This window comes from Rana temporaria, chromosome 2 (assembly GCF_905171775.1).
Source record: "Rana temporaria chromosome 2, aRanTem1.1, whole genome shotgun sequence".
Classification (NCBI taxonomy): Eukaryota; Metazoa; Chordata; class Amphibia; order Anura; family Ranidae; genus Rana; species Rana temporaria.
This window is the reverse complement of record NC_053490.1, coordinates 504,327,591-504,355,255: the sequence shown is the minus strand read 5'-3', so window position 1 is coordinate 504,355,255 and position 27,665 is coordinate 504,327,591. Positions and strand designations below refer to the sequence as shown.

The 27,665-nt window shown below is 45.1% G+C and overlaps 1 protein-coding gene across 4 annotated transcripts in view; it reads right to left on the bottom strand.

Moving 5' to 3' along the window:
• Positions 1-2,071: 2,071 nt before the first annotated feature.
• LOC120927902 (interferon alpha/beta receptor 2-like) overlaps positions 2,072-27,665 on the bottom strand; it is an 80,736-nt gene continuing 55,142 nt past the window's right edge. For all 4 annotated transcript variants that reach the window (XM_040338893.1, XM_040338894.1, XM_040338895.1 and 1 more), the window contains exons 5-8: positions 24,295-24,470; positions 23,106-23,268; positions 12,925-13,055; positions 2,072-3,224 (exon numbers count right to left, since the gene is read on the bottom strand). In XM_040338893.1, the coding sequence (XP_040194827.1) occupies positions 2,544-3,224; positions 12,925-13,055; positions 23,106-23,268; positions 24,295-24,470 (1,151 nt within the window). In that variant the 3' untranslated portion in view covers positions 2,072-2,543. The remainder of the gene's footprint in view (positions 3,225-12,924; positions 13,056-23,105; positions 23,269-24,294; positions 24,471-27,665) is intronic.

The following is a 27,665-nucleotide window of genomic DNA, read 5'->3' as shown; positions in this document are numbered from 1 at the left end:
CCTAGACTGACCTATCAAAATGGTCTCACTGACAGCACTGCCAGCGAGTGTGTGAAACTTTTTTCCCGGAATTTCAGGGCATATCTGTGTAAACTTGATGTCCAAAGTCGCAGGAAAAGTCGCACAAGTGTGAAAGGGGCCTTAGGGTATATTGTTAGTGATTATTATTAGGGTTAGAGTTAGTTGTTTTTTTTTTAGTTATTATTATTTTCATTAAATTATTGTATTTGAGCAGAAAAACACTCAAATCAATTGTTTCAATGGAACAAAAAATGCTTAAAAAAAACAAAAACACACCAATCTGCCCAATTCGAGCTCCAAAAAAAAGCTCCAAAACTTTTTGAGCTTCAGGCGACTGGTAGTGGAGGTGTGAACCAACTTCATAGAGAATAACAGATTTTTTTCGAGCTACAAAACGCTGATGAGTGAATGGGGCATTAGGGAGTATTTCAACAAAAATGATATTTCTGTTGCAGAGGATATCTAAAATCGGAGACTTGAATCTCAGTGCAGACTTCTGGGAAAATCAGTGGGCCAATCACACAAGCAGGAAATTAAATTTTTGAAGACATTGGGCCGGATTCACAGACGACTTACGCCGACGTATCTATTGATACGCGGCGTAAGTTCAAAGATGCGCCGTCGTATCTATGCCCTGTATTCAGGAACCTAGATACGCCTGAAATATGGCTTCAGCCGATTTACACGTCGAATATGCAAATTACCTAGATATGCCGATTCGCAAACGTACTTGCACCCGCTACGCCGTGTACGTAAGGCTTACGTCCGGCGTAAAGTTACCCCTGCTATATGAGGCGTATGTAATGCAAAGTATGGACGTCGGAACAAGCGTATCTTTTTACGTCAGTAGTACGTGAATGGGGCTGTGCGTAGGTTACGTTCACGTCACAGGCATTGAGCCGGCGTATCTTAGGGAGTAAATTCGGCGTGATATTGAGCATGCGCGCGCAAGCGCCGTACGATCGGCGCTTCATTTACATGGGGTCACGATTCATTTCAATACAACCCGCCCCCTCCCAGCCTACTTTGAATTAGGCGGGCTTACGCCGGCCCATTTTCGCTACACCGACGTAACTTAGGGAGCAAGTGCTTTGTGAATTGCCTCACCACTTGCCTCTCAATGTTATGTCGGCGTAGTGCAAATGGGATGCGCTACGCCGGCCAAAAGATACGCCATTGTATCTGAATCTGGCCCATTCTGTACACTGTGGGCTATATTCAGATAGATTAGCGGATTTTTAGATCCGCTAATCTATCTGATTTACGATCCGCCGGCGCAAATTTGAGAGGCTAGTGCAGTATTCAGAAAGCACTTACCTCGAAACTTGCGCCGGCGGATCGTAACTCCCCCGGCGGAATTCAAATTCCGCGGCTAGGGGGAGTGTAGTATTTAAATCAGGCGCGTCCCCGCGCCGATTTAAATGCGCATGCGCCGTCCGCGAGTTTTCCCGGCGTGCATTGCTCCCAATGACGTTGCTAGGACGTCATTGGTTTCGGCGTGAACGTAAATTACGTCCATTCGTATTCGCGACCGACTTACGCAAACAATGTAAAAATTCAAAACTTGGCGCAGGACGACGGCCATACTTAACATTGGATACGCGGCATATAGCAGGGGTAAGTATACGCCGGAAAAAGCCGAACGCAAACGACGTAAAAAAAAACGACGGGCGGGCGTTCGTTTCTGAATCGGCGGATCTCCTCATTTGCATATTCCTTGCGTATACAAATCGGAGCGCCACCTAGTGGCCGGCGGGAGATTGCAGCCTAAGATCCGACGGTGTAAGTCACTTACACCTGTCGGATCTAAGGGAGATCTATGCGTAACTGATTCTTATGAATCAGTCGCATAGATCCGACCATCGGATCTCAGAGATACAACGGCGTATCAGGAGATACGCCGTCGTATCTCTATCTGAATCTCCCCCCAAAAGTGTACTGAATGCTTTCAAATTGCCCCATTTCATTGGATTTTCTAGAAAATGACAACAGCTGAGGATTGAAATGAAACGGACATTTTTATTAACATTAAATTACAATATGGCTTGTGTTGCAATTGTATACACTGTATTTGCTTTTTTTTTTTTACCTTTTTAGGGATTTGTTTGATTCTGTGTCTTCACTTCTGGATCTTGGAGTGTGAGCTGCAGAGGTAACTTTTAAATTATGTATGAATATAATAAAAAAGTACATTTTATAGTTTTCCTGAGATTATACTAGGTGAAATGTCTGTTTTTAGTCTCTATGTTTCAGTTCTTGACACATAAGGGAGTTTGGTTTGACATAGTAAAATGCAAAATTACCATAAAGAAGGAATCTGGTTTACAGTTTCCTTACTAAAATATAAAAGACGTATATATTTGGAATTCCCACAATTCCAATTCTGCACAGAAAACCAAAGGCTCCATATTGACCAGTTGTGTTCCCATGGTATTACACAGTAAAAAAAAAAAAAAAATGAGAAATATAAAAAGAAAATATAAAAAAATACAAGTGGTAAAAAAAACTGTATAGTGTCCAGTTCACCGTCTCATGTACCCTGAAACAACTTGATCATCAACATCACAATTATCACCATTATCTGAAAGGTCGTCTTCATAATTATCACTGTCATACTCAATTGGCGTTGGTTGCAAATCTACTAATACAATCGATGTACATGCACTGATGTCCCCATTGAGTGAGAGCCCTTGGTCTGACTTCATATCTGCTTCATCAGTCGCCTTTACTTCCAAAGATCCTCCATTTTCGAGGCCTGTCCATGTATTTACTGGATTTCCCATACATATGGAGTTTAGGTTGACGTTGAAGACCCCGCTGTTGTTGAACGAGAGGTCTGAAGACGATTCTAAGGCAGTGGTTGGTATTGGTGAGAAACTCCCAGATGAATCTGTGATTATGTCCAAGTCTACTGGGTGCATTGTGGAGATTCTCTCTTCATCCGAGGATCCAGTCATCTGATCACTGGACTCTAAAGATGAAGAATTACATGAAAGGACTGCACCACTGCTGTCTCCTGCACTGGTGTCACTGTCCAATAGTTTTTTCCTGCTGGCGTAGCCCCCTTCTTTGTAGTGGTCTTCACTTTCTTGGTTTTTCTCCACATCTATCTCCTTGCTTACTACTTCCACTGGTACAATGTATGTCGGAGAAATGCATTCGTTACTTCCACTGTATCTACTCTCCGACTGGGGCAAGGATTTCTTAAAAATGGGAAAAAAGAAATGGCACAGTGAATTTACTATGATAAAGCAAAAAATTCTAAACAGTTAAATGCAAGGCTGAAATATCCGTATTACGGTTCAGTCAGTCTTACGATCCACACAATAGCCTGGAGCAATTTGCTCATTCAGGAGGAACATTATATAGTGAGGGCACATAACAAGTGTGTTTATGGTCCTCCAATTACCCCCAACCTCTCCAAATTCTCTCCCTTTAGAAGACGTTGGATTTTTTTCTTTATAACAAACATGTTATGCTTACCGTATATACGCGAGTATAAGCCAAGTTTTTCAGCCCTTTTTTTAGGCTAAAAATGCCCCCCTCGGCTTATACTCGAGTCTGTGTACCGAGTCCATGACATGCATATTCACACGGCGGGCGTGCAGTGTTAAAAAGTCGCGCCTCGTCCTGTTCCGTGATAGGCAGAACACTCAGTTTCCCTGCAGACACTGTGTTCAGTGTTCCGCCTATCACTGAAGTCCTCTCATCCGTGATAGAAGAGAGGACGTCCGTGATAGAAGAGAGGACGTCCGTGATAGAAGAGAGGACGTCCGTGATAGAAGAGAGGACCTCCTTGCAGAGGCGGCTCTAGGCTTTATGAGGCCTTAGGCAAAACTTGACATGGGGCCCCACTCACGCCCATGATGGGAAAAATAATTCAAGGACAAGAGCCTCTTCCCCACAACCCTGGCAGGTGGTTTTGGGGGTCTGTGGGCAGGGGGCTTATCAGAATCTGGAAGCCCCCTTTAACAAGGCGGCCCCCAGATCCTGCTCTTTAATAACTAAGGGGAGGGGGCCACCCGGTGAGGTCACCTGGTGAACCCGCTCCCTTGTGACATCATTAACTGAGGCCATGCTGGGTCAATTGACGTCAAAAGGGGTGGTGTCACCGATATTCACTGGTTGTTAGAGACGCTGGGCTCTTAATGCTGCCGGAGCACAGCAGCGTTAAGGTCCCCTGTCCCTCAAAACTGGAATAATGCATTGGGTAAGTTAGGAGGCCGCGAGGACCCTGTGAGTGCGAGGCCTTAGGCGACCGTATAATTTGCCTAATTAAAGAGCCGCCTCTGCGTCCGTGATAGAAGAGAAGACAGTCCATGATAGGGGGAACACTGAATACAGTGTCTGCTGGGAAACTGAGTGTTCCTATCACAGAACAGGACGAGGAGGAGGTGCGAGTTTTTAACACTGCACGCCCGCCTTCTGAATATGCATGTCACAGAAAATTTAGGTACACAGATCAGCACAGTGAGGTCAGGCTGCAATGGGCACAGTGAGGTCAAGCTGCAATGGGCACAGTGAGATCAGGCTGCAATGGGCACAGTGAGGTCAGGCATGCAAATGGGCACAGTGAGGTCAGGCGTGCAAATGGGCACAGTGAGGCATGCAAGAGGGCACAGTGAGGCTGCAAATGGGCATTGTTGACCCTCTTTTCCACTAACAGTAGCTGCTGCATTCTCACCCTAGGCTTATACTCGAGTCAATACGTTTTCCCATTTTTTTGTGGTAAAATTAGGTGCCTCGGCTTATATTTGGGTCGGCTTATACTCGAGTATATACGGTTCCTGCTTGCTATGGAGACAATCGAGTAGGCTCGTTCCCTAGCCGTGCTCCTGTAAATACCAATGGCTCCTGCTGCTGTGTGAGCCAATGAGGAGTTAGAGACCAAGGAGAGCCAATGCACATCGCTGAATTGAGTTGGGGTTCAAGTATAAAGGGGCGATGAGATTTACCAAGGTTTTTTACCTTAATGCATAGAATACATTAAGGTAAAACAACTTCTGCCTTTAGAACCGCTTTAAGGATTTAGTGCAGTAAAGCATAATATAAGAAGGGAAGGGAATGTATGGAGAGAAATGACTGCCATCCATGTTACAAACAAACTAGCAGCCTTCATACTAATCACTAATATTTGCTCAGTACGAAGTGTTCCTTATGGAGAAAATGTACAGTGCCTTGAAAAAGTATTCATACCCCTTGAAATTTTCCACATTTTATCATTTTACAACCAAAAATGTAAATTTTTATTGGGGTTTTATGTGATAGACCAACACAAAGGGGCACATAATTGTGAAGTGGAAGGAAAATGATAAATGGTTTTCAAAATGTTTTACAAATATATATGTGAGAAGTGTGGGGTACATTTGTATGGCGCCCCCCGGAGTCAATACTTTGTAGAACCTCCTTTCACTGCAATTACAGCTGCAAGTCTTTTTGGGGATGTCTCTACCAGCTTTGCACATCTAGAGAGGGAAATTGTTGCCCGTTCTTCTTTGCTAAATAGCTCAAGCTCTGTCAGATTGGATGGAGAGCGTCTGATCAGCAATTTTCAAGTCCTGCCACAGATTCTCAATTGGATTTAGGTCTGGACATTGACTGGGCCATTCTAACACATAAATATGCTTTTATCTAAACCACTCCATTGTAGCTCTGGCTGTATGTTTAGGGTCATTGTCCTGCTGGAAGGTGAACCTCCACCCCGTTCTCAAGCCTTTTGTAGACTCTTAACAGGTTTTCTTCTAAGATTGCCCTGTTTTGGTTCCCTGTCCCTGCTAAAGAAAAGCCTCCCCACAACATGATGCTGCCACCACCATGTTTCACATGGTGATGTGCAGTGTTAGTTTTCCACCACACAGAGATTTGCTTTTAGGCCAAAAGATTACATTTGGACTCATCTGAACAGAGCACCTCACATGTTTGCTGTGTCCCCCACATGGCTTCTCGCACTTCTTATGGCTTTCTTTCAACAATGATTCTCCCACCTGAGTTGTGGATCTCTGCAGCTCCTCCAGAGTTACTATGGGCCTCATAGCTGCTTCTCTGATTAATTTTCTTCTTGCCCGGCCTGTCAGTTTAGGTGGACGGCCATGTCTTGGTAAGTTTGCAGTTGTGCCATACTCTTTCCATTTTCAGGTTGATGAATTTCTCTGTGAGATGTTTAAAGCTTTGGATTTATTTTTTATAACCCAACCCTGCTTTAAACTTCTCCACCACTTTATCCCTGACCTGTCTGGTGTGTTCCTTTGCCTTAATGATGCAGTTTGTTGACTAAGGTTCTCTAACAAACCTCTGAGGGCTTCACAGAACAGCTGTATTTATACCATGATTACATTTCGCACAGGTGGGTTCCATTTACTAATTAGGTGACTTCTGAAGGCAAATGGTTCCACTAGATTTTAGTTAGGGGTATCAGCATCAAGAGGTCTGAATACAAATGCATGCCACACATTTGAGATATTTGTAAAAAAAAAAATTGAAAACCATTTATCATTTACCTCCCACTTCACAATTATGTGCCACTTTGTGTTGGTCTATCACATAAAATCCCCCAAAAAATACATTTACGTTTTTGGCTGTAACATGACAGAATGTGGAAAATTTCAAAGGGTATGAACACATATTCAAGGAGATATATATATATATATATATATATATATATATATATATACACACACACACACACACACATACACACACACACACACACACACACACACATACTGTATATATATTTACACACACACACACAACCTTAAATAGCAAGCATGGCTGCCCTCTATCAATATATAGTTGAACCTCGGATTACAAGCATAACCCGTTCCAGGAGAATGCTCGTAATCCAAAGTACTCGCATATCAAAGAGAGTTTTCCCATTGAAGTCAATGGAAACAAAAATAATTAGTTCCGCTTTGACTTCAATGGGATGCAATACCGAATGTGGTCAGAGGTGGGGGGTGCGCCAGAGAGCGCAGAAAACAGCTGAAAAGGCCCGAGGACACTTTGGCTCGTTTCCTGCGCCCCTGTACCTCAGGCCAAATGAGGTACTGCAGGCCAATGTTCGGCTTTTCTCGACTCCTGCACCCCCGTACCTCAGGTCAAATGAGGTACTGCAGGCCTATTTAGCTTGAATTCGGCTTGTCTTGCAAGTCAACACTCGCAAACTGAGTCAGAATTAAAAAAAAAAAAAGTTGCTTGCAAATCAAAACGCTCTCAACCCAAGTTACTCCCCGGGAGCTGCGACGTGCACCGCGGCTTTCCCCCCCACTCTCTCGCCTATTGGTTTCGGGGCTGGGGGACCGCACTCGCTGCGCGTTGACGCCACACCCCCGGTGCCCACGTGATCAGCGTCATCATGACGTCACGTGATGGCGTTGGCAATTTCCACCTTCGTGCACCATGATGGGGGGAACGAGCACACACATTTAGGCGCTGGTCCGTGTGGCTGCTCCCCTCTCTCATGGCACGTTTTCAGCGTGATGTTGGCGGGACTATGTTGGCTGGCGGCCCTTCCACATCTTCACAGTAATCACGATTTCACACCACTATGTAATTTTCACATGGTCTCCTTCAGTCTATACTCCTGCACATTCACATTGCACTGTTGTGTGGTTCTTTTTTGGCTTTCCCATCACTATTTATTAGGGCATTCTCCCACATGTCCTCCTACCCATCACCCCCCACTTCCCTACCTGATCCCTCTCTCACCTTTAACACATCATCCCTATGCTGAATTCTTCATTATTTGGCTCTTATTTATCAGGCTCTTATTTATCACCACAGCATTGGAAGGGGCATCCTTTCCATGCACCGTCTCCTCATTCCTCATTGGACTGTTCCGCCGCCTCATTATTTCCGCCTCAACTCCCAGGGGCTCGGTCTCTCATCCGCTCCTAGGCATTTTCAATTCTCAACATTAGCAGTAGCTCTTCTATTCAACTTTTTAATTTACCTTCAGGTAAGAGTGATAGAATTACAGTTATTGTTCCCTCTCTTCCTGCTTTAATTAATTACCATTAATTAAATGAGTTTATATTATAGGTGCCTCCAATTAGCTCCTGATGAGTGGATATCACTCCACGAAACGCGTAGAGCCTTTTATTCAATGTTTCACTACAGCAATCATGCGGTCCTCATAGATTTCAACCAATTGGTTGAATTATCATTTTATCATGCCATGCTACCATTTCATACATTCCTGGGTATTCTGCTGACATTTACGTTAACCATATGCTATATTGTCTACCATGCTATCAATTTTATGACTTTCTATTGTGATTTACCAATCATGTTTGTATCTTATTTTGTACTTATTTATTGACGTAACGTGAATGTCATGGTATGCAACATGCTCTAGTCTGTTATGAATAAACAAGCTGTTTACTTTATATTGATTGTCTCAACCAACCCAAGTGTTGTGTTTCATTCAAAGTCCCACTGTTCCCTTGTCCCCAATTTGCCCCTTTTGTCCATATTATCTGGGATGGAGACCTGTATGCTATACAAGCCATGGTCTCATTTAAAAGTCCCAACCATTATTTCTTCTAAAGTTACTCTTACACCCCATTCACACCTCCGCGACAAAACGCCCGACGCCGGACGCTCGTGCCGCTGGAGGGGAGAATTCCCATTGCTGTCTATGAGATGGTTCACATCTCATAGACGCCGTACGCCTGCCGCCTGAAAAAAAGCGTATGCGGCGTATCTTGTCGCGGAGGTGTGAATGCAGCCTCAAACAGAGGTTCCACTGTATTATATTATCAATCAATTATACATGGAAAGAAAAAAAAAGGAATAAAATAAGCAGTGTCCTCCCTGTAAATCTTTTATGCTCAGTTATTTTAATTATTTTGTCAGTCCTTGGGCAGCAAGGTAACCATTCCACATGTTGCTCCAAGGCCGAAGACTTCAAAGTGAACTAATTGGACTATGCTACAGCTGGAGGCTCCTTATCTTCTGGAAACAAAAAGCTTCACATGACAAAAAATTATTTTATGCAAGGCTGAGCTTCAGATAACCAAATACATCCTCTCTCCCACCCCCCATCCCCCATATACAATATTTCTTAATTCGTGCCTGCAGAATGATACATTAAGGTTTCACTGAGGGTTCAGATAAGTCTCTCATGGCTCTCCCTGCCCTAGAATAGTAATAATACACGGCGGACTGTCCAGGTGGTGAAGCTTCAAGGATCTGTGCTGTAGGAGAAAAGATGTTGTGATTTCTACACTAGGGCTTATGGGACTTTTGTAAAAGGGGGACCATTCAGAAATGAGCATTTGTAAATGGCTAAAACTCCACTTTTAACAACTTGGCTACCGGGCACTTTCACCCGCTTCCTGCCCAAACCAATTTCCAGCTTTCAGCGCTGTCACACTTTAAATGACAATTACAGGGTCATGCAACATTGTACTCAAATGAAATGATCATTTTTTCACACAGATAGCACTTAATTTTGGTGGTATTTAATCACCACTGGGTTTTTAATTTTTTGCTAAACAAACCAAAAAAATACCAAATTTTGGGAAAAATAATTTACATTATGAAATTTTGTAAATAAGTAATTTTTCTTTTTCACTGATGGGCACTGATTATCAGTGTAAATATGCCCCAGGGCGGGCCCTACCATGGGACCCGATGGTACCATTGTACCAGGCAGCACTTTCAGGGGGGCAGCAAATTGCCTCCCGCACGCCATCCCATTCCGCCACCCCCCGTTCTCTCCACTCCACTGTGGGGCTAATTTTCCGCCTGACCGCTCCTCCCGTTCTGCTCTACGCTCCACTGTGGGGTTAATTGCATGAATATAGCCATAACAGGTCCTTTTTATACTCCTATATACATGTATAGAGCCATGATAGTGAGTGAAAAACTTATAAAGCGCAACACCTGCTAACTGAATCGACTCCAGGCGCCGTTTCCATTCCTTCTGTAAGGAAACCCTTTACCATAGAAGAGAGGAGTTTTAATCATTGATAGGTCCACTTTAGTTATCATGATATAAAATAATGGATGTGGGGGCATTTTGGTGGGCGTAATTTTTTTGGGGGGGGGGGCAGCATTTCATTCTTGGTACCAGGCAGCACAATGTCTTGGGCCGGCACTGATATGCTCTGTCACATGAAAGCCGGTTAGCAGCTTTCCTTTCCTCTCACACTGACAGCGCTAAGGAAAGGAAATGCAGTTAACCGGCATTGTTTTCAGCTGTGACTGGACACAACTGATCACATGATAAAGAGGCAATGTCATTGGCTCTTTACCAAGATCAGTAATGCGCTATGTCCGAGGGGTATGGCTCACCACCGATCGCTGCCCGCTTCCAGGGGTGCGCATGAGTGCCATGACTGGGAGGATGTCATATGACGTCCTCCCGTAAAGGAGGAGAGTCCTGCCCGGCCAACAATTTGCTATCGGTAAGATGGGAACTCGTTACAATGACTTTGCCATTCAAATGAATCTGTGCAGTGTGTGTCTTGTTACAGAATTGATATAAGAAAGTGTCAATTTCATGGTCTCCCAATAAGCTCAGTGGTTTGATACACCAACCCCTTCTATATCCTGTGGTCAGTGTTAATTTTGGCAGGAAATTTCAATTTCCTTTTAGTCTTAACACGCTCGGAAATTCCGACAAGAAAACCATAGATTTTTTTCCCGACTGAATTCTGGCTCAAACTTGTGTTGCATACACACGGTCACACAAAATTCTGACCGTCAAGAACGCGGTGACGTACAACACTACAACGAGCCAAGAAAAATTAAGTTCAATGATTCCGAGCATGCGTCGAATGAATTCCAAGCATGCATGTTTTTTGTGCGCATCGGAATTGCATACAGACGATCGGAATTTCTCATAGGAACTTTTTCCGTTGGAAAAATAGAGAACCAGCTCTCAATCTTTTGTTGGCGTGAAGTCCGACAGCAAAAGTCGGATGAAGCATACACACGGTCCGAATTTTCCCACCAAAAGCTCACATCGGACTTTTCTTGTCGGAATTTCCGATCGTGTGTACGCGGCATAAGTCTTAAGACTAAAATGGCATTTTAGTTCAAGTCCCATTTTAGTCTTCTGCAATTGTTTTAGTTTTAGTCGACTAAATCTCCAGTACATTTTAGTCGACTAAAACTCATTTTAGTGATCTAAAATCTAATGGGTGCAATTTAATTGTAATGCATTAGTTAACATTTCTCTACAATGTCCAAACTCATTATACACTGCTGGAGTGAAAAATCGAATATGTTATTTATGGTATTGAGTTATGAACATGCACTAAAGACCAATGTTAAAGGGGTTGTAAAGGATTTTTTCCCCCCCTCTAAATAGCTTCCTTTACCTTAGTGCAGTCCTCCTTCACTTACCTCATCCTTCCATTTTGCTTTTAAATGTCCTTATTTCTTCTGAGAAATCCTCACTTCCTGTTCTTCTGTCTGTAACTACACACAGTAATGCAAGGCTTTCTCCCTGGTGTGGAGAAAGCCTCTTGAGGGGAGAGGGGGCGAGCAGGAGTGTCAGGACGCCCACTAACACACAGCTCCTTTCTCTATCTGCAAAGTAGAGAGTGTCCTGACACTCCTGCTCACCCCCTTCCCCCTCAAGAGGCTTTCTCCACACCAGGGAGAAAACCTCACATTACTGTTTGTAGTTACAGACAGAAGAACAGGAAGTGAGGATTTCTCAGAAGAAATAAGGACATTTAAAAGCAAAATGGAAGGATGAGGTAAGTGAAGGAGGACTGCACTAAGGTAAAGGAAGCTATTTAGGGATTTTTTTTTTTACCTTTACAACCCCTTTAATTTTGAAGTCAAATTTCAATTTAGACTTAGTCTTTTGACTAAAATGGCATTTTAGTTTTAGTCGTATTTTAGTAATTTAGTCATAAAATAGTATTCATTTTGTCGACTAAAATGTTTTAGTCGACTAAATGAACACTGCCTGTGGTAACATAGGAACTTGAAGAAGAAAACCACAGCAGCAGGGGACCAGATGATGGACAATCCCCAAATGTCTTAGGCTCCTTTTACACTTGTGCGATTTGGGATCCGACTTGCGAGACCCCAGTTTGCAGAACATGTGAAATTCAATCTATTTCTATGAGAGTCGTTCGGTCCAACTTTTAATGCAACTTCAGAGAATGTAAAGTCAGATCAAAGTTGCTCCAAAGTCGCACTTTGGAGATGTGCTAATGTAGAAGCAGCCTAACAGTGTAGGATTTCTATCACTGTGGAGATCAGAACTTTAGCCAAAGCAGCACTGAGTCAAGACTACAGAATAAAACAAAAAGCCGGTGTTGTGACGAGAAATGCCCCCCCCCCCCCGTTGAATAATGCCCACCCTGCACTGCGCAGGAGCAGCGCCTGCCCAGTACGGAGCCGCCGAAAGTGTCCGAACATCGTAATTTAGGATCAGCTGTTCATGGCGCCAAAAAACAACATTGTGCCACACGCTCCCACTGCTCGTGCAACTCTGCAAGGGGCGGATCCATTCATGACGGGAGATGGGGGCGGAATTTGTCACGAAACTCAAACACATTTTGTAAACGTTGCCCTTAACACGTGTAGGAAGTATAGCAGAGATAGATTTGTTTAGGAGATGTGTTTGAGTTTCGTGTCAAATTCCGCCCCCATCTTATCCATCATTACTGAATACACCCCCTTCTGTGGCCATCTGCCCCTCACACGCTCCCATCGTGAATACATCCGCCCCTCACACACGCCCATCATTAACAAGTCTGCCCCTTGCAGACTTGCATGAGCATCAGAATCCTATTCCAATGTTCGGCGGGTTTCGGCTGCGCATGCACAGTACAGGGCGGGCATTATTCGACTGGGGGCATTTCTCGTCAGAACACTGGCTCCCTATAACAGATAGAAGTGCCATAGTTAGACAAAAGACATTGAGGTACCCACCAACATTTTTGGGAAGAATTTCCTGTGCATGCCTATGTATCCAGCTTTGTCTAGTGCAAATAAACACAGTAAAAGTCCAACAAGCAGTAAGCTGCCGCACACCGCGGGGAGAATCACATGCGTTCTGTCGACTGCAACAAGAAAAACATGGGGTCATATATAATATATATGGCTAAAAGAAAGCTGCAGTGTATGTTCAGTGGTTACACATTATGGGGTCTATTTAGAACTGTTTTCACACAACATTCACACAGCTTTCACCTCCTTTTTTTTCAATTGAATACAATATGCAAAATGTGAATCTTGGGTGAAAGTTGTGCGACAGAAGTTATAAAGGGAGCCCTACGATTCATTATTGAAACATTTACCACAAAGCATTTAGGGCCAGATTCAGGTAGAATTGCGACGGCGTAACGTATCGTAGATACGTTACGCCGCCGCAAGTTTGCAATCGCAAGTGCCTGATTCACAGAGCACTTGCAATGAAAACCTACGCCGGCGGCCTCCGGCGTAAGCCCGCGAAATTTAAATGGGCGTGTGCCATTTAAATTAGGCGCGCTCCCACGCCGGACCTACCGCGCATGCTCCGTTTCGGAACTCCCGCCGTGCTTTGCGCGAAGTGACGTAATTTTTTCGAACGGCGACGCGCGTAGCGTAATTCCGGATTCCCGGGCGGCTTACGCAAACGACGTGAATTTTTAAATTTCGACGCGGGAACGACGGCCATACTTTATACCGCAATACGTTTGCTGTGTAAAGTTAAGGCACCAAAAACGACGACTAACTTTGCGACGGGAAACTAGACTAGCGGCGACGTAGCGAACGCGAAAATCCATCGTGGATCGCCGTAACTCCTAATTTGCATACCCGACGCTGGTTTACGACGCAAACTCCCCCCCAGCGGCGGCCGCGGTACTGCATCCTAAGATCCGACAGTGTAAAACAATTACACCTGGCGGATCTTAGGGCTAACTATGCGTAACTGATTCTATGAATCAGCCGCATAGATACTCTGAGAGATACTCCGTCGTATCTCCACTGTGAATCTGGCCCCTAGTTAGGCCATTTAGAGATTGTTGATCAGTCCAATGATGGCCACATACACTGAAAGCCAGTTCCACAACCTCCTTCAGACTTATCAACTATGAATTAAACATATTGGAAGACAACGGCTGGACAATCAGATTGGAATGTGTTGCTTAACCACTTGCCGACCGCCGCACGCATTTATACGTCAACAGAATGGCACTCCTGGGCAGAAGGACGTATATATACGTCTCTTCAAGGAAGCGGCATTGTGGATGCGCAAGCTCTGACCACGGGTCCGGCGGACTCGATCACCGCGGGGATACCCACGATCGTCTCACGGTGAGGAAGAACGGGGAGATGTTGATGTAAACAAGCATCTCTGCCTAGTGACAGTAGTGGGCCGGATTCAGATACAATGGCGTATCTGTCCGGCCCGCGTAACGTATCTCTGATACGTTACGCCGCTCTAACTTTGGGCGTAAGGCCGCGTAATTCAAATGTGGAAGGGGGGGGGGGCGTGTTTTATGTTAATGTGTGTTGACCTGACGTGATTGACGTTTTTTACGAACAGGGCATGCGCCGTCTGTGTACATATCCCAGTGTGCATTGCTCTAAATGACGTCGCAAGGACGTCATTGGTTTCGACGTGAACGTAAATTACGTCCATCCATATTCGCAAACGACTTACGCAAACAACGTAAAATTTCAGAACTCGGCGCGGGAACGACGGCCATACTTAACATTAGCTACGCCTTATATAGCAGGGGTAACTATACGCCGGAAAAGGCCGAACGCAAACGACGTAAAAAAAAAACGCCGGGCGGTCGTTCGTTTCTGAATCGGCGTAACTCCTCAGTTGCATATTCGCCGCGTAAACAAACGGAAGCGCCACCTAGCGGCCAGCGTGAGATTGCAGCCTAAGATCCGACAGTGTAAGTCACTTACACCTGTCGGATCTTAGGGAGATCTATGCGGAACCTGATTCTATGAATCAGGCGCATAGATACGACCGTCCGAACTCAGAGATACGCCGTCGTATCTTCTTTCTGAATCTGGCCCACTGACCCCAATCACCGCTTTCTGTAATCGGGAGCAGTGATCACTGTCTTGTCACACACAACCCATCCCCCTACAGTTAGAACACATCCCTAGGCACACTTAACCCCTACAGCGCCACCTAGTGATTAACCCCTTTACTGCCAGTGTAATTTTCACAGTAATCAGTGCATTTTTATAGCACTGATCGCTGTAAAAATTACAATGGTCCCAAAAATGGTGTTAAATGTGTCCGCCATAAAAACCGCTGATCGCCGGCTTTATTAGTAAAAAAAAAAAATGATTAATAAAAATGCCATAAAACTATCCCCTATTTTTTAGACACTATGGCCCAGATTCACAAAGGACTTACGACGACGTAACTCCACGTATGCCGTCGTAAGTCCGAATGTGCGCTGTCGTATCTATGCACCTGATTCTTAGTGTCTTACGCCATCGTGCAAATGAGCTAGATACGCCGATTTGCGAACGTATGTGCGCCCGGCGTATCAAGATACGTCGTTTATGTAAGGCGTCTGACCGGCGTAAAGTTACCCCTCATAAAGCAGGGGTAAGTCATGTTAGGTATGGACGTCAGAAACGTCCGAACAGCGTCGTATTTTACGTCGTTTGCGTAAGTCGTCCGTGAAAGGGGCTGGGCGTAGGCTACGTTCACGTCGACTAAGCATTGAGAGGGCGTAATTTACTTTGAAAATTCAATGTGATACTGAGCATGCGCGCGCATGCGCCGTTCGTTAAGTGCGTCATTTACGTGGGGTCACGAATCATTTACATACAACACGCCCCCTACCAGCCTTGTCCCGGGACGGGCATACGTTTGGTCTTAATTGTATTTACTAGGGTTGTCCCGATACCGATACTAGTATCGGTATCGGGACCGATACCGAGTATTTGCGCTAGTACTTGTACTCGCGCAAATACTCCCGATACCTGAATAGAATACTTTTTTTTTTTTTTTTTAGTGCGGGTGGAGAGGGGGTGGAGAGCGGAGCAGAGCAGTCCTCGTATGGGGGAGAGGAGAGCTGCTGCCGCCTTAGAAAGCCAAGTCAACCCCCCCCCCCCTCCCTCTCTCCCCGCCGCTGCCTACATCTAGTTACTATGCGCTGGGGGAACACAACAGCTGTCATTTGCATTTGAATAGCTGGGTGTTCCTCCGCCGCGCTGTCATGTATAGCCCCTCCCCCTTGCCCAGAAACTTTGATACGACGGGTGACCTGTTTATCAAAGTTTCTGGGCAAGGGGGAGGGGCTATACATGACAGCGCGGCGGGGGGAACACCCAGCTATTCAAATGCAAATGACAGCTGTTGTGTTCCCCTAGCGCAGGGGTTTCCAAAGTACGGGCCACATCCGGCATCAGACTCACTTCAGGGACGGTCTCTGCTCGGGTTGCAGGGCTTTCTCTGTATACTGACAGGCAGTGATGGCTGTGCAGCGCAAGTCCCGCAACTCCAGTGACCCGACAAAGTTCAGATTCATTCAGTGCAGACCAGCGGCTCCTCCTCCCTCACACCAGCAGGTAAATTCAGTGCACTTAACGCTGTCATGTCACATACATCGTGCACGTGTAAGAGCCGAGTGGGAGTCGGGAAGTGCAGTAAATCTGCAGTACAGCCAGCCCTTCAGAGGAGCATCAGTGGTAACATACACAGATCTACACGGCAAGTATAGGATGTCGCAGAGAGACTGAAGGAAAAATAAATGTGCTCTGGTGGGGATGCAAGAGAAGGGGGGACTGTGATGGGGGACAAAAGTGTGGAGGGGGAGCTGTAATGAAGGGGGGCTCTGATGGGGGCACAAGTGTGGGGGGACTCTGATAGAGGACACATATGTGGGGGGCTCTAATGGGGACATAAGTATTTGGGGGGACTCTGATGGGGACACATATTCAGGGGGGGTTATGATGGGGACACAGTTGTTCACAGAGTCTCGGGTGGGGACACAAATGTGGGAGGGGAACTCTGGTAGGGGACACAAGGATGGGGGCACATATTCAGGGGGATTATGATGGGGACAAACGATGTTTAGGGGGACTCTGATGGGGGCACAAGTGTTTGGGGAGGGTGACTATAATGGGGGCACAAGTGTGGGGGTACTCTGATGGGGGCACAAGTGTTTGGGGGGGACTCTGATGGGGGCACATATTTGGGGGGGATTAAGATGGGGGCACATATTTGGGGGGGATTAAGATGGGGACACAGTTTTTCAGGGAGTCTCTGGTGGGGACACAAATGTGGGAGGGGGACTCTGATAGGGGACACAAGTGTTTGGGGGGCTTCTGATGCGGACACATATTTAGAGAGGATTATGATGGGGACATAGTTGTTCATGGAGTCTCAGGTGGGGACACAAATGTGGGAGGGGGATTCTGGTAGGGGACACAAGGATGGGGGGCTCTGATGGGCGACATAAGTGTGCAGGGGGGGGGGGGGGTTCGGATTAGGATACACGTGTGGGGGCTCTAATGGGGACACAAATGGGCAGGAAGGTATTTAATGGGTGTGGGGAGGTGGCTTTGAGAATAGTGTGTGACGGTCTCTGATGTGGACACAAATGTGTGGGGGTGGCTTTAAATAGAGACACAAATGTGCAGGCAGAGTCTGATGAGGACACAATTGTGTAAGGAGACTCTGATGGGGACACAGATGTATGGAGAGACTCTGCTGGGGACAGAAATGGGCAGGGAGTCTCTGATGGGGACACAGATGTATGGAGAGACTCTGCTGGGGACAGAAATGGGCAGGGAGTCTCTGTTGGGGACACAGATGTATAGAGAGACTCTGCTGGGGACAGAAATGGGCAGGGAGCCTCTGTTGGGGACACAGATGTATGGAGAGACTCTGCTGGGGACAGAAATGGGCAGGGAGTCTCTGTTGGGGACACAGATGTATAGAGAGACTCTGCTGGGGACAGAAATGGGCAGGGAGTCTCTGTTGGGGACACAGATGTATGGAGAGACTCTGCTGGGGACAGAAATGGGCAGGGAGTCTCTGATGGGGACACAGATGTATGGAGAGACTCTGCTGGGGACAGAAATGGGCAGGGAGTCTCTGATGGGGACACAGATGTACTGTATGAGGAAATTCTAAGTGTTTAGCCCTAGTGCACAAGGCTCAGGGCTCTGAGAGCAGCCTTTCAAATTCTATTCTATTTCTTGGCGGAGGATTAATTTCGAAATAATTCAGCCCGTGAATATCTGTGAAATTTATAATGCGGCCCTCGAAGTAAAACGTTTGGATACCCCTGCCCTAGCGCATAGTAACTAGATGTCGGCAGCAGCGGGGGGAGGGGGGGGATTGACTTGGCTTTGTCTTAAGGGACACAAGGCTGCATTAGGGACATGGCTGCATTAGGGACATGGCTGAATTTAGGGACATGGCTGAATTTAGGGACACAATGCTGCATTTGGGGACACGTGGCTGCATTTAAAAAAAAGTATCGGTATTCGGTATCGGCGAGTACATGAAAAAAAGTATCGGTACTTGTACTCAGTCCTAAAAAAGTGGTATCGGGACAACCCTAGTATTTACATTACCACTTTGGCATACTATGTAAGTAACCAGAATTGACTTACTACCTCTTTTTTGGTGGATCCAATTTTAATACCTTGATCACTAATCAAATCTGTATTCCAGATATCCCACTACATCCGCCCCTGATGAGTGTTTTTCATTACACGAAACGCCGCGTCGGGCTTACAAAGATGTAGCTATACGCGTTTATGGGACCCATTTGGATCAACCAGTACTTTTATGATCTATTTACATTTTATACTTCACCTATTGCGTGGTTATGCTCAACCTCTATGTGGTCATATATGTTGTCATCGACTGTTATTTATTCAATGTATTTTTATACCAACTATTGTATTATGTATGAAATATATGTTCTGTACTTTTGTACAAGCTATTTGATTCTACCAAATATTCTATTTTCTCAATACATGAACATTTCATCTATGGTTTGTTTCATTACTGTGTCCCCATTTAGCCCACTGTTTCATTTAAAGTCCCAAATTCCCTTTGTTGCAATTTTCCGCATATGGGATGGACATATAGGGCCTGATCCACAAAAACCGGCCGCAACTTAACTTTTGCCATTTAAGTTACACCGCCGCAAAATCTCTACCAAAGTGCCTGATCCACAAAGCACTTACCTAGAAATTTTCAGCGGTGTAACTTAAATCTGTCCGGCGCAAGGCGTGCCTAATCTAATGGGGCGAGTCCCATTTAAATTAGGCGCGCTCCCGCGCCGGACGTACTGCGCATGCTCCCGACGTTATTTTCCCGACGTGCTTTGCGCGGATTTACGTTGCGCCGGGTTTTGAGAATCGCGACGGGCGTAAAAAAAAAAATACGAGTTGCGGCGGGAAAAAAAAACATTTGAAAAAAAAAAAAGACAGCGACGCGGGATAGAAGGGTCTACTTTTACAAGGCCTAAACAGTTTAGGCCTTGTAAAAGCAGCCCTAATTTTGCGTTTGCAAACTAATACTTACGGAGAAAAAACGAAGCGTAAAAGCTTTGTGGATCTCCGTAAGTGCTAATTTGCATACCCAAAGCGGCATTTCGACGAGAAATGCCCCCAGCGGCGGCCGAGGTACTGCATCCTAAGATCCGACAGTGTAAGTCCCTTACACATGTCGGATCTTCTGCCTATCTATGAGAAACTGATTCTGTGGATCAGTTCCAAAGATAGAAACAGGGATACGACGGCGTATCAGTAGATACGCCGTCGTATCCCTTTTGTGGATCTGGCCCTTTGTTTCTGTCAGAAAATGTAAATAAAAGTAATTTTTCTCCTTCACTAATTTGCTCTGATGAGGTACTGCAGCACTGATGGGCGGTACTGAAAGGCAGCACTGATGGGCACAAAATGGCAGCACTGATGAGCACAAATTGGCATCACTGATGGGCACATTGGGGCTGCATTGATAATCAGTGCCCTAAATTATCTGTACACGTACCTCACAACTTTTTCAGATATTAATGAGGGACACCTTTCAGCAATAGTATGCAGGCATAAGACACACCCCTTGCCACGCCCCCTTAAAGTAGAATTGTACAAAAAACAAGATTGGTTAAACCCACAAGTGCTTTTTTTTACCACTACTATTCCTTTATATTGGCTTTTGGAATTTACAAATGCAGCAATTTAGAAATCAGATGAAAGGTTTAGCTCTTGAAAGCACTTTAGATAACAAGTACATTTTATATACAACTATATAGATCAGACCAAAATGAGGGACAAATGAGGAGGGACAGATGGACATTGCTCCAAATCAGGGACAGTCCCTCGAAATCAGGGACAGTTGGGAGGTATGTGTACAGGTCTCCCCTGTGAGCAAATGCCGCTGATTGGCTCTCCTTTCCTCACACGCTGCCAGTGTGAGGCAAGGAGAGACGATAACTGCCATTTCCTTGTTTACACGTGATCAGCAGTGATTGGACACAGCCGATCACATGAGCCTCCGCCATTACTAGTAAAATAATAATAATAATACAAATTCCATAAATCTATCCCCTATTTTGTAGACGCTATAACTTTTGCGCAAACCAATCAATATATGATTATTGCGTTTTTTTTAACAATAATATGTAGAAGAATACGTATCGACCTAAACTTAGGAAAAAATTTGTTTTTTGGAAAAAAAAAAATGGGATATTTATTATAGCAAAAAGTAAAAGATATTGGGCTAGATTCAGCAAGTATTTACGGCGGCGTATCTCCAGATATTCCGCCGTAATTTCAAATCTGCGTCGGCGTATCGTTATGCCGATTCTCCAAGGCAGATACGTCTAAAAAATAGGCTTCTTCCGCCGACGTAACTTGAATGCGGCAGCGTATAATTGTGTGCAATATTACGTTGGCCGCTAGGGACGCTTCCGTTGTTTTCGGCGTAGAATATGCAAATTACCTAGTTACGTAGATTCACGAACGTACGTGCGCCCGGCGGTAGTTTTTTACGTCATTTGCGTAAGGCTTTTTCGGCGTAAGGTTGCTCCTGCTATTAGGAGGCGTAGCCAATGTTAAGTATGGACGTCGTTCCCGCTTCGAATTTTTTTTTTTTTACGTTGTTTGCGTAAGTCGTTCGCAAATAGGGCTGGACGCTCACGTCAAAACCAATGACGTCCTTGCGACGTCATTTGGAGCAATGCACACTGGGATATGTACACGGACGGTGCATGCGCCGTTCGTAAAACATGTCAATCACGTCAGGACATCACATATTAGCATAAAACACGCCCCCCTTCTACATTTGAATTACGCAGGCTTACACCGGCCCCATTTACGCTACGCCGCCGCAACTTATGGAGCAAGTGCTTTGTGAATACTGCACTTGCTCCAGGGGTTGACAAATTTGCTTGGAATCTAGGAGCCAGCTAAAAAAGTTTGGAGCCAGAAAACGTGTCCCGTCCCGACGAGCTTGCGCGCAGAAGCGAACACATACGTGAGCAGAGCCCGCATATGTAAACGGTGTTCAAACCACACATGTAAGGTATCGCCGCGATCGTTAGAGCGAGAGCAATAATTCTGGCCCTAGACCTCCTCTGTAACTCAAAACATGCAGCCTGTAGATTTATTTAAACGTCACCTATGAAGATTTTAAAGGGTAAAAGTTTGTCGGCATTCCACGAGCGGACGCAATTTTGAAGCGTGACATGTTGGGTATGAATTTACTCAGCGTAACATTATCTTTCATAATATAAAAAAAAATGGGGACTTTACTGTTGTCTTATTTTTTAATTAAAAAAAGTGTAAATTTTTCCCAAAAAAAGTGCGCTTGTAAGACCGCTGCGCAAATACGGCGTGACAGAAAGTATTGCAACGATCGCCATTTTATTCTCTAGGGTGTTAGGATAAAAAATATATATAATGTTTGGGGATTCTAATTAGAGGGAAGAAGATGGCAGTGAAAATAGTGAAAAATTACATTAGAAATGCTGTTTAACTTGTAATGCTTAACTTGTAATATCAACGGCCACCACCAGATGGCGCCAGCTTACACATCTGGTGGTAATAACTTGTAATACCAAGGGCTCACCACCAGATGGTGCCCCCCTTCCAAGCCAAGTCGCCAGGACCCTATTTCTAGTCGCCATGGCGACCTGGCGACCGGGATTTGTCGAGCCCTGACTTACTCCTGTAAGTTGCGGCGGCGTAGCGTAAATAGGATACTCTGCGCCGCCGTAAGAAGAGGCGCAGCTACCTGAATCTAGCCCATTGTGATTTTTTCAAAATTGTCGCTGTTCTTTGGTTTATAGCGCAACAAATAAAAACCACAGAGGTGATCAATTACCACCAAAAGAAAGTTACCTTTGTGAGGAAAAAAGGACGTCAATTTGCACGACCGTGCAATTGTCAGTTAAAGCGACGCAGTGCCGAATCGCAAAAAATGGCCCGGTCATTGGGCAGCCAAATCCTCCGGGGCTGAAGTGGTTAAGTCATTTTATTGTCAAAAATGCAGATTTTTTATTGTTTTGGTTTTTAACAAGTGTGGAAAAAACAAAAAAAATGCTCCAGGGTGGAAGTGGCTACTGAAGTGCTTTTGAACCGGAGGAATGAAGGTCCAATGCATTTTAGTGCAAGGTCTGTTTTAAGGGCTGGTTGACACCAGGAATCGCATGCACTACTTTTAAAAACGCACTGCTACCGTATCGCATAGTACCTTGGTACCATGTGATCAGGTGTAGGCAAACGCACAGGATTTCCATCAGCTGTCGTATGCTGCCCCCCGCCGTTGCCGGTAAGGGAGTCCAGTAGTGAAGCATTAATTTCACGCTGGGTCCCTACTGCGCATGCGCGAGGCACCGCTGCGCTCTCCTACTGGCCTGGCATCGGAGGAAGGAGGCGGAGGGAGCCGAGCTGCTGGCGTAATGCGTCGCAGCCCGGACTCCCAGAAGTGCAGATAGGAAACCTGTTTATGTCCATTTTCAGGAAAAATGCACTAAAATTACCAGTAATTTATTGCACACAAACACAATTTAATCCCCAATTTCTTGTACAAAATAGAAGATGAAGTAGTGTAGCGTTAATCTATACCAATGTAATACAACCATTAAAACGTAAAGAAAAAAAACATAATAGTGTTGTCGTACCTCTGGAGACGTCTCCTGTGATGGCACATTTCAGTGGGGATTGTATATTAGGTACTATATTGGATTCTGATGTTATGTCAACCGACACACAGTAATTTGTATTTGGCCGCAGATTTAAGATAACTGTAGCATTCAGGGTAGTCAGCTTTGTGGTGTGCGAACTCTAAAATAGAACAGAGGAGGACATTGTTAGAAAGGACTCACTTAGTATCTCTGTTAAAAAGTACAAGTGGTATTATCATTAGAATACTAGAGTTTAAACTATAATCAAAACGTTTATGTTCATTTTGGATAGAGTAAAGGAGGTTTATAACCCCTGTCAGATTTTTTGGCATCTGTGTCCCATTGCAGAGATTTCCCTTCACTTCCTGTTCCATAGCCAAACAGGAAGTGAGAGGAAATCCCTGGAAATTAAGGAATTTCAGTTCTTTCAATCATAGAGGCTCAGCATCACATGTGGGCATTATGTTAGGTAGTCCACATGCAAATACAGCCTGCCTAGGATCGCCCACTTCTCCAGACTGACACCCACCCATAAAGGCATTTTGATATTTGCATAACTCTCCGAAGAGCCAGCCCACTGCTGCATCGGGGCTAAGGCTCCTTAAAGGAGTACAGAAGAAGGGTGCTGTGATATTTTCAGGAAGCCATGCACAGCACACTTCTGGCCCCTCCCATCAGCCATGATGTCAGTAAAGGGTTCACCCGTTGGTGGCGCTACCTGTTCTTTGGATCGTAGTACCGGTGTCTACCAGCGGGTGTCTTCTCACAGCCAGGACCTGCAGTGAAGGGTTTAACCTGCTGGTGGCACTGTTGGATCCGCAGCCGGCTGTGAAGGTGCTGGAAAACCAGAAAGCTAGTGAAGAACTAGCTCGTGCAAGGATGGTGCTGGATCCCTGGACAGGTAAGTGACCTCATATTTAAAAAGGTCAGCAACTACAGGATTTGTAGCTGCTGACGTAATTTGTTTTGCTCAGACTGGACAACCGATTTAAACAGCGGCTGAACCATCTATTTCTACACACTCTCCCCCCCCGCAGCACGCTGGACTACAGTTTAAACAAGGCCCAAGAGGCTGATGTGTAAAAAAAAAACATTATATAAAAAAAAAGATCTTCTTGCCCACAAGAAGTCTACATTTTTATTTCAATTGCAATTATATATGATAATACAATAACATTCTCCTGACCTCTGCAGAGTCTACAAAATGGACTGTGTACTCCAGATATGGATAGACCTCGTCACTGACCATGGAAACATTGTGCTGCTTGATTTCATCCCATAAATGAGAGATTGGAGGATGGATAGACACGTTAATACAATGAATGCAGGGAACCACATCCACTAAAGCTGGGCCCAACGTGGCTGGAAAACAAGGAAACAAAGAATGGAAAACAACTTCGTAAGAAAACAGTGCAATTGTGCAAAAGTCAGAAAGACAATCTATCCACCTTCAAGGTGTCAGAATATATACAAAATGTAATATACATAAAACTTTACCACTGAGGACCTAAAGTGCATCTCTAGGCAAAACATTATTTTAGTTTTCTATGGTGTTCTGGAAACTTTATAGAAAGGCAACTCCTATGTTAGTGGCTCCAAATTAATAACTACTGCAGTAGGGAACAGATGCAAAAAGATGCATTCCGCATCTTTCCAAAATAAGTTCCGGTTCACACTACAGTGACTTGGGATCCGACTTGTCGGACCTCAAGTCGCCCCAAGTTGCTGGACATAAGAAATTCCATTGAAGTGAATGGAGCCGTCTTAATGTACACTACTGAAGTTGCTCCTACTTCAGAAAAGGTTCCTGTACTACTTCAAGGCGACTTCTAGGCGACTTGTACCCATAGATTTCAACGAAAGTTGCCTCCAAAGTCAGATCTCCGTCTTAACTGAAGCAACTTTACAGGAAAAGAAAATAGTTTACCCAGGCAAACCCCTCCCTCCCTCAAAGCTGATTATTCTGTGATTGGCCACAGCCAAAGTCGCGCGCTTGCCCCTTGGAGGCAACTTCAAGTCGTGCTGAAGTCGCCTTGCAAAGTCGCGCTGCCCCTGTGTGAACCGGCACTAAGTGCCGGTTCACACCGGGCCAACCCGACTTACAGCGCGACTTTGCAAGGCAACTTCAGCGCGATTTGGAGCAACTTACAACGTGACTTAAAGTTGCCTCCAGGACAGGCGACTTTGGCTGCGGCCAATCACAGAATAATCAGCTCTGTGGGAGGGAGGGGTTTTCCTAAGTAACTATTTTCTCTTCCTGCAAAGTTGCTTCAGTTAAGACAGAGATCCGACTTGAGGGAACTTCCATTGAAATCAATGGGCACAAGTTGCCTAAAAGTCACCTTGAAGTAGTACAGGAACCTTTTCTGAAGTCGGAGCAACTTCATTAGTGTACATCAAGACGGCTCTCATTCACTTCCATTGAATTTCTCATGTGGGGCGACTTGGGGCGACATAAGTCGGATCCCAAGTCGCGGTAGTGTGAACCGGCACCAACGGTTCTGTTTATTCTACGCAATTTAAGTTTTTATTACACAGGATTACGTAGGTATCACATTAATATTACAATTGTACTGTTATGGTAACAAGGGGCGGAACATAGGCAGGCCAATTCTAATCAGGACTCAAACGAATGCAAACATTTAATCAAAACATTATTAGTGCCGTGTGCAATACATACACAAACCATACAAAAATAGAATACAGTTAGATGTAGATTTTACAATTTTACTTTACAATATCCCCTTTTGATCAATATTTTGATCACCAACCATACCCGTTATCAACTTTAACGTGGAATGGAGAAAGTAAGTGATTCTAAAGGCAGAAGGTTTTTTACTAAAACTTCTGGGTGCAGCTCCCCCTCCCCCACCTCACCACCCCTTATACTTACCTGAGACCAATTTTTATCCAGCAATGTGCATGAAAAAAAAGGCTCTCCCCAGCCTCTCTCCCCTCATTGAATTACACAGTAGCTGTAGCCATTGGCAGAGCTTATTGTGTGTTGCTATTAGGGGCACTCTGTATTGGGGGATGAGCCAAAATCACTGGCAGGGGACCCATTAAAGAAGGGGATCGGGGGGTGCTCTGTGCAGAACAATTTCACTGAGAAAGGTAAGTATAAACAATGTACAACCTTCAGAAACCATTTGTCAAGTTTTTATTTCAGTCTGTGTACCTGTCGGGAGATTCACTCCAATTTGTGAAAGTAAAAATTGTCACATAGAATAAGTGGTCTCCAGAGCAAGAGGTGAGCAGAAATCTTCTACTGTAGATTTGAATTATTTTCATGTTGGGATATTTCCTCTATTGCCTCGTACACACGACCGGTTTTTACGTTGGATAAAAAAACAAAGATTTTCCCGACGGAATTCCTGTCAAGACTGCCTTGCATACACACAGTCACACAAAAGTCCGGTGAACTTTTGACTGCCAAGAACGCGGTGACGTAAAAGATTACGACGAGCCTAGAAAATTAAGTTCTATGCTTCTGAACATGCGTCGATTTGTTTCCAAGCATGAACGTTTTTTTACCTGTCGGAAAACCATACAGACGTAGGTTTTCCCGCCAGGAACTGTGATGGAGCATACAAACGGCCGGGATTCCTGACGAAAAGCTCTCATAGCAGTTTTCCCATAAAAAAAAAAAACGATTGTCTCTCTTGGACAGAAAGCATATTTGTGCCCCCATCAGAGCCCCCTGCACAATTGTGCCTCCCTTGGAGCCCTCCTTCCACATTTATGTCCCCATCAGAGACCGCTGCACAATTGTGTCCCCTTTGGAGCCCTCCTTCCACATTTATATCCCTATCAGAGACCCCTAGACAATTGTGTCCCCCTTCCACATTTATGTCCCTATCAGAGACCCCTGCACAATTGTGTCCCCCTTGGAGCCCTCCTTCCACATTTATGTCCCCATCAGAGACCCCTGCACAATTGTGTCCTCCTTGGAGCCCTCCTTCCACATTTATGTCCCCATCAGAGACCGCTGCACAATTGTGTCCCCCTTGGAGCCCTCCTTCCACATTTATATCCCTATCAGAGACCCCTGCACAATTGTGCCTCCCTTGGAGCCCTCCTTCCACATTTATAACCCCTATCAGAGACCCCTGCACAATTGTGTCCCCCTTCCACATTTATGTACCCATCAGAGACAGCTGCACAATTGTGTCCCCCTTGGAGCCCTCCTTCCACATTTATGTCCCCATCAGAGACCCCTGCACAATTGTGTCCTCCTTGGAGCCCTCCTTCCACATTTATATCTCTATCAGAGACCCCTGCACAATTGTGTCCCCCCTCCACATTTATGTCCCCATCAGAGACCCCTGCACAATTGTGTCCCCCTTGGAGCCCTCCTTACACATTTATGTCCCCATCAGAAACCCCTGAACAATTGTGTCCCCCTTCCACATTTGTGTCCCTCAAAAGAGCCCCCGCCCCACATTTATGTCCCCATCAGAGACCTCTGCACAATTGTGTCCTTCTTAAAGCCCCCATTGACATTTGTGTCCCTCAAAAGAGCCCCCATCAGAGAACCCCCCCCCCCCCCAACAGCAC